Raw genomic sequence first — 6000 nt, 5'->3', positions numbered from 1 at the left:
CGTGGGGCTGCAGGTTCCATGGCTTCCCTCCCTTCTGGCCAGGGAGGAACAGATCATAGAAAGGGGAAAGGAGATTGGCATAGGGCTTCAGGGCTCAGCTTGGGACCAGAGTCAAGGCTCTGTCTGAGGTCAGATGAGGGCCCAGACAGCGTTCAAGGTCAGGGCCCAGAGTGACCAAGCAAAAGCCCCATCCAGGACTAGGTCTGGGGCTCAGTCTGTGGCCACAATCAAAGCAGTGGGCAGATTCAGGCTCAGTCTGGAAATACCATCAGGATCCATTTTGGAGGCGGGCCAGGGTTTAGCCTGTGACCCAGGTGGAGTGCTGTCGGTGACTTGGGTCAAGACTCCGTGGACACTTCTACCACACCCACCCTCTCCCTCCCTCCCTCTCTCTCTCTCTCTCTCTCACACACACACACACACACACACACACGCCCATTTGTGAAATCGCCTCACACAACACTCCATGACATGGCAGAATACTCAACAAAACTCGCTTTTTAATGATGGTGTTGACCTGAGGAATCTTCAGACTGAGGCTTGTGGCCTGAGTGGCCACCAGCAGAGCTGGCCCAGGTCTTGGACCAAGAGTCACCCCAGAGAGCGCTGATCTCTAAGTGGGAGGGGAGGCCACGCCCTCGACTGCTTCTCAAAAGACTAGAAATTAGCCTGGGTGGGGGGTGGGGGAAGAAACATGGTATAAAATACATTCAGGGCCCCCTGGCTGGGCCCTGCGGTGGCCCGAATCCCACAGCTGAGGGAATCAGGGAAGAGAAACACAGGGTCAATCCCTAAGCCCTTCTCTTCGAGTGGCCAAGTGCCAAGGGGCAGAACATATTAGTTCTATTCCTCTTAAAAAAATATATCTCTTTACACGCTCCTTCTCTCTAGTCTCTTGGGTATTTGGGAACGGGCATTTTTACCTGCCCCCCGAGCCTTTGAAGGGGCTGAGTGGGGGGGGGGGGCGCTGCTCCAGACAGAATAGCAAAGATCTGTGACCTATGGCTTTCGCATCTACGTGGTGGGGAATGAGACAGGTGCACGGGTATGGGCTGGATGTGAAGCTACTGGTATCCGAGGCGGGGGAAAGATGGGTCCTGAATCGATGCTTTCCAAGACAGATAATTAGCAACCCAGGTCCTTGAGAATCCTTTGGTTTGAGGTCTTAACCACCAAGGGGCAGTGCTTGTATGGAAATGAAGAACCATTCCCATTCTGAGGGAGGCCAGCCCCACTGGACTATGACCAAGGGGAGGTCAATGGTCTGAGAAGGTAGTAGGCTCATGGTCCCACCTGATTTGGAGCACTTTGCTCTCTCATCCGGATGGCAAAGGACCCACTGGTAGGGGTCAGAGGGCAGTGTAGGATCAAGGTGTTGGGCGCCACAACAGAGAGCTGTGTTACTCAAGATTCTGCACGTGGCCATCCTGGTGGGGTGACTATTGGCGCCTGAGAACCCCTAGAAGGGAGATCAAAGATCCCAAGGTCACCTTCTGGCTACAGCAGGGGAAGAAAAGGGCAGAATTCCGGCCCTAGAGGTGGCCAACCAACCCGGTGGCTTCTCAGGAGCACTGTGGCGAGAGGTGGGCTCATGACAACAGCGGCCCCATGCAGTGGTGCCCGTTAACGTCCTGTGAGCATCATGGCCTCCGCACCCCACCCGGGCTGTCTGAGACCCTTCTTCAAACAGAAGCGGCCCGGATAAGTGTTGGTGCCTGTGATTCCGGGGGTGGAGGGGAGAAGGTGGGGGGAGGCCGTGAATGTTCAGCCCAGAGGGGAAGAGAGTCTGGGGCCACTTTCTCCTGCTACAGTCCCTTCCACCCCGGCATCGAGGTCCTTGGCATCTGCAGTGGGACACCCATGTCCTGGGGCCACCGTGAGCCCTCCCTCCCACAGGTGGGGCCCAGAGTGGCGGGGGGGGGGGGGGCAGGGGCAGAGGAGACAGAAAAGGGTCCACATGGCTAGAATGTCTCCAAACCAGGGGCCCCCTGCGCCTCCAAGGGTGGGGAGCGCCCAGTCTCTTCCCTCGAGCCTCCTTGGTCATGCAGCAAAGTCACTGAAGGCCGACAGCGGCCAAGGGGATTGTCCCCAAGCCAGAGAGAGAGGACAGATGGGTTGGGGTGGGGGGGGGGGCGTCCCCAGGAGTCTCGAGACCCCTGCTCGGGCGGGACTCCCGGCCCCTTCCCTGCCTGATGCATCATCTGGGGTAGTAGTCGTCAGGAACACCGGTGAGGTTCCTCCCCTTCAGGGCCGCGTCCACCATCTTGATGTAGGCAGAGATGACCTTCTGCATGTCGGCCGTGTAGGGGTCGTACTCGAGCTTCCGGAGCCCCGAGCGCTTGAAGTTGCCGTCCTTCTGGCTCTCCACGCACAGCAGCCGGTCCTCCCTGACGGCCACGCCCAGCAGGCTGACCATGCGGCCCAGCTGGACGAACAGGTCCCGCTTCAGGTCCTCGAAGTGCACCACCAGCACCTTCTTGCCGAACTTGAGCCAGTCCAGCGTGTGAGTGGCCCACCACGGGGCGTAGTTCCGCACAAACTCCGGCCACTCTGGAGAGAGGAGGCAGGGCCGGGTCAGAGGGAGGCGGGGCTCTGGGGACAAGGGTCAGGTGGCAGCGGACGCAGTGACTGACAGCGACACCCTTACCCAGTCCTTCGGATCCCCAAACTGGCCTGATTCCTGCCCCCTCCGTGCCGCCGCTTCCTCCTGGAAGGTTCTTCACCTTGTCTTTGGGGATAACACCACCACTCGTTTGGTGCTCACTGTAGGCCCGGCACAGACTTATCCACAAATACGTGTATTTACTGTACTTCTATATGCATTTGTATTCACATACAACAAGCGTATGAATAGAGCTACTCATTCACTTATTCCTCACGACTCTGTGCGACAGGTACGCTCGTTTTCATTCGACAGGAAAATAAAAGAGGCACAGAGAGGTTAAGTCAGGTGCTCTTGGACACACAGCTAATCATCGGTAGAGCCAAGATGGGACACCGGTCTGGCTTCAAAGTCTAGGCTTTTCACCATCAAGTTACCCTGTGTAGTAGCAATTCTCCTCCTTGGTAACGGTTATCTACTCCCAATCTACTCCCAGGTCCTACGATAGTAGGACCTTTGTATGCGCAAGCGGATTAAAGCATAGGAGGTTTTGAGCTTGGGGCCCCAGGCCCAGGAAGTGCTCAGTAGATGTTGACTCAATACTATTCCTGTCATTATCCTGAGATGAGATCTTGTCTTCCCCGGCTCTCCTGGCTCTGGGCTCCGCAGCCCCCTTTGAACTCCCCGCGTATGTTGTCTCTGATGGACTGGGCTGGGGGTAGAGTTGAAGTCAGATGCTCTATATCATCATCTTTGCCTTCGTGTTGTTTCTCTACTTTTTATCATCATACACTATGTTTTGTTCTGTGGTGTATTACCTTGCCATGGGAAAATGGCAGGGTGGATTGTCACCAGCATCGGGAAGGTGTTTGGGGATGGTCTGACTCGAAAGGCAGGCTACAGGAGAATGTGAGTGACGGCTTGGGGAAACCCTAGAGAGGACCTCAAAGAGACACCAGCCAGCCCTGAAGCTGCTGAAACTGACAGAACAAGAATCTGGGTAACTGTGGGAGGAGATCACAGAGGATGCTGGGAAGGCAGAAAGGGATTCCAAACCCCCACTAGGACAATCAGAGGGGTCAGGCGCCCCAAAACGCTGAAGCCAGACCCTCTGCTGCTCACAGAAGCACCACCGCCCTGCCCCCTCCAGAGGGATTTGTTTATTGAACGACAGTCTGGTGAGTTTTCCAAGCTGGGTTGGGGGAGCCCAACTGGTTCTTAATAACTAAATCCTCAACCTTTGCTGGGTGATGGGTGCCCATGATCTCATTTAATCCTAAAAACTACCCTGCAAGGAAAGGGCTACTGTTCACTTGTATCACCAGTGAGGAAACTGAGGCTCAGAGAGGGCAAGTGACTGGCCCGAGGTCACACAGCCCCAGGCAGCACCCTCCAGACCAGGCCTGTCTGATCCCAGGTCCTAATCCTTCCCAGGCACCAGGAGCCTCACCCCCACTGCCTTACACCCAGCAGGGGCTCAATAAATGCTTGTTGAACTAAATTGAAATTCCCAACCGCCAAACTGTGACGTGATAAAGGGCTCCTCTTTCTTTGCAGAACACATCAAGACCTGTGGAGAGGCTCCGGCTCTCCCAGTGGCCCCCCCGGAACACCACCGCTGCTTGGGAAATCTATATCCTGGTGACAAGGATAGATTTTATCCTGACGATAAATTATTTACAATGTATCTGGCTAATTGGGCCCACACTGTTGTAATGGGTTACGACCAGATGTATGAGTGATTAAAAGAACATATAGCATGTGTATAGTTTTGTTTTTTTTTTCTTTTTAAGAATCTCTCCACTCCTGAGTCACCTCACGGCGTCCCGGATGGTTCAGGACACCTGCTGCTCTGATGGCAGAGGCCCAGGTGGACGGAGATGGTACTCAGTCACCTAGTAACATGCAGATCGGCTTTCCAGGCTTGGCCGCTTCTGACCATCTCAAATATTTGCTGGAGGGGGTGCTGCACGGTGGTCGTCGAGGAGAAGGAAGGACCCGCCTGCACGGTGGTCAGAGTCCTGCAAACGGGGCTCCTGGCCTTCAATGCAGGCGGGCGGAGACAGCATGGCATCCTTGCTGACTGGAGATCACCGGGGGATGAGACCGTATGTTGCCTGAGCACCTACTATGTGTCGGCCACCTCCCCTTTTCCCAAGAAGCCTGGAGAGTGAGACTTGGGCCCATTTTACACACAGGAAAAAGGAGGCTCAGAGACATGAAGCCAGTTGCTCAAGGCCACACAGTAATCACCCAAGACAGGATTTGAACCCTGACTGAGCCCGGCTCCTGCCCTCCTAGGAAACCCTTCGGGATCAGCTCCTAGTTTACCACGGCTCACTTCACCTTGGGCTGTTGTTCTACGACTCGGGGGTCTGTTCACGGACAACTTGGGAGTCAGGCGGACAGCATTCGCGACCCCTTTCCTCCCTAGAGTAGCTGAGGGGCTCGGTCGGTCTCCCGGTGGCTCAGTTTACCCATCGGCAGAACAACTGCGCGAAGACCTCCATCCTGGGCGTGCTGGGCGGAGGGAATGGAGTAAGCGCGGCAAAAACCCTGGCACCCCGGCCTGGGATCCAGCAGGTGCTCCGTAAGTGCTGGCTACGGTCACGATCATCCTTGATGCTGGTGCCCTGGCGTCACCGAGGTGCCCCAGGTGCCCCACCCGTCGCATCAGAGCTTCCGGGCAACACCCGAGCTGCCTCGGCAACAGCTGTGTGCCTACCCCCAAAGATTGCCATCCTGGCTGTTCCTAACCCACTTCATCAGAAAGAAGGATAAAAGGTGAAGACAGAAGCCCCGATTAGCACAGGATTCCCGGTAACTGATCGCTGCCTTCAAAGCGGGTAATAAAGGCAAGCCGAGCCACGGACCGTTGGTCACCAGTGCTGGTTCCACTGGAACGGTCCCACACGTGAGCCTGGCAGGGCCCCTCGGGCCCCTCTTTGCTCCCTCTTGTCGAGAAGAACCGGGGCCTGATTAATAGCTTAACTGCACTTAATTCCCCACGGAATCATCAAACACAGTCTGTTTCATTAGACAGATCAGGACGATTCACCTTGTGTAATCATATCACATAAAACTTTGCTTTGGACCCACTCCAGGGAGACTGTAAAATTAACGTTATGGAACCCAAAATGGGGGGGGGGGTTGCAAGGGCCTTGACCCAGCTCTAAAGGGGAAGGGGGCAGAGGCAGGGTGGGACGGATGTGCTCAGCAGCTAGGGGAGCTCTGCTCTTAGGGAGGTGACCGTCACCTGCTAGGGGAGGGCATTCTAAGCCAGGCGTTCTCAAACTTGCAAGTGCCTAGGAAGCTTCCCAGAGAATCTTGTTAAAATGCAGATTCCCATTCAGGGACCCTGGCAGGGGGTGGGGGAGGGCTGAGATGGGCTTTTTGAG

The 6000-nt window shown here is 55.7% G+C and overlaps 1 protein-coding gene across 1 annotated transcript in view; it reads right to left on the bottom strand.

Moving 5' to 3' along the window:
* Positions 1–492: 492 nt before the first annotated feature.
* Positions 493–6000, bottom strand: part of WSCD2 (WSC domain containing 2) — a 114869-nt gene continuing 109361 nt past the window's right edge. The window contains exon 9 of the mRNA XM_047088380.1: positions 493–2550. Coding sequence (XP_046944336.1) covers positions 2198–2550 — 353 coding nt within the window. The 3' untranslated portion in view covers positions 493–2197. The remainder of the gene's footprint in view (positions 2551–6000) is intronic.

Source organism: Lynx rufus, unplaced genomic scaffold (assembly GCF_022079265.1).
Source record: "Lynx rufus isolate CCGP_SWC_20201006 ecotype Redwood Valley unplaced genomic scaffold, mLynRuf1.p SCAF_24, whole genome shotgun sequence".
NCBI lineage: Eukaryota > Metazoa > Chordata > Mammalia > Carnivora > Felidae > Lynx > Lynx rufus.
This window is presented reverse-complemented; position numbering and strand designations above follow the sequence as displayed.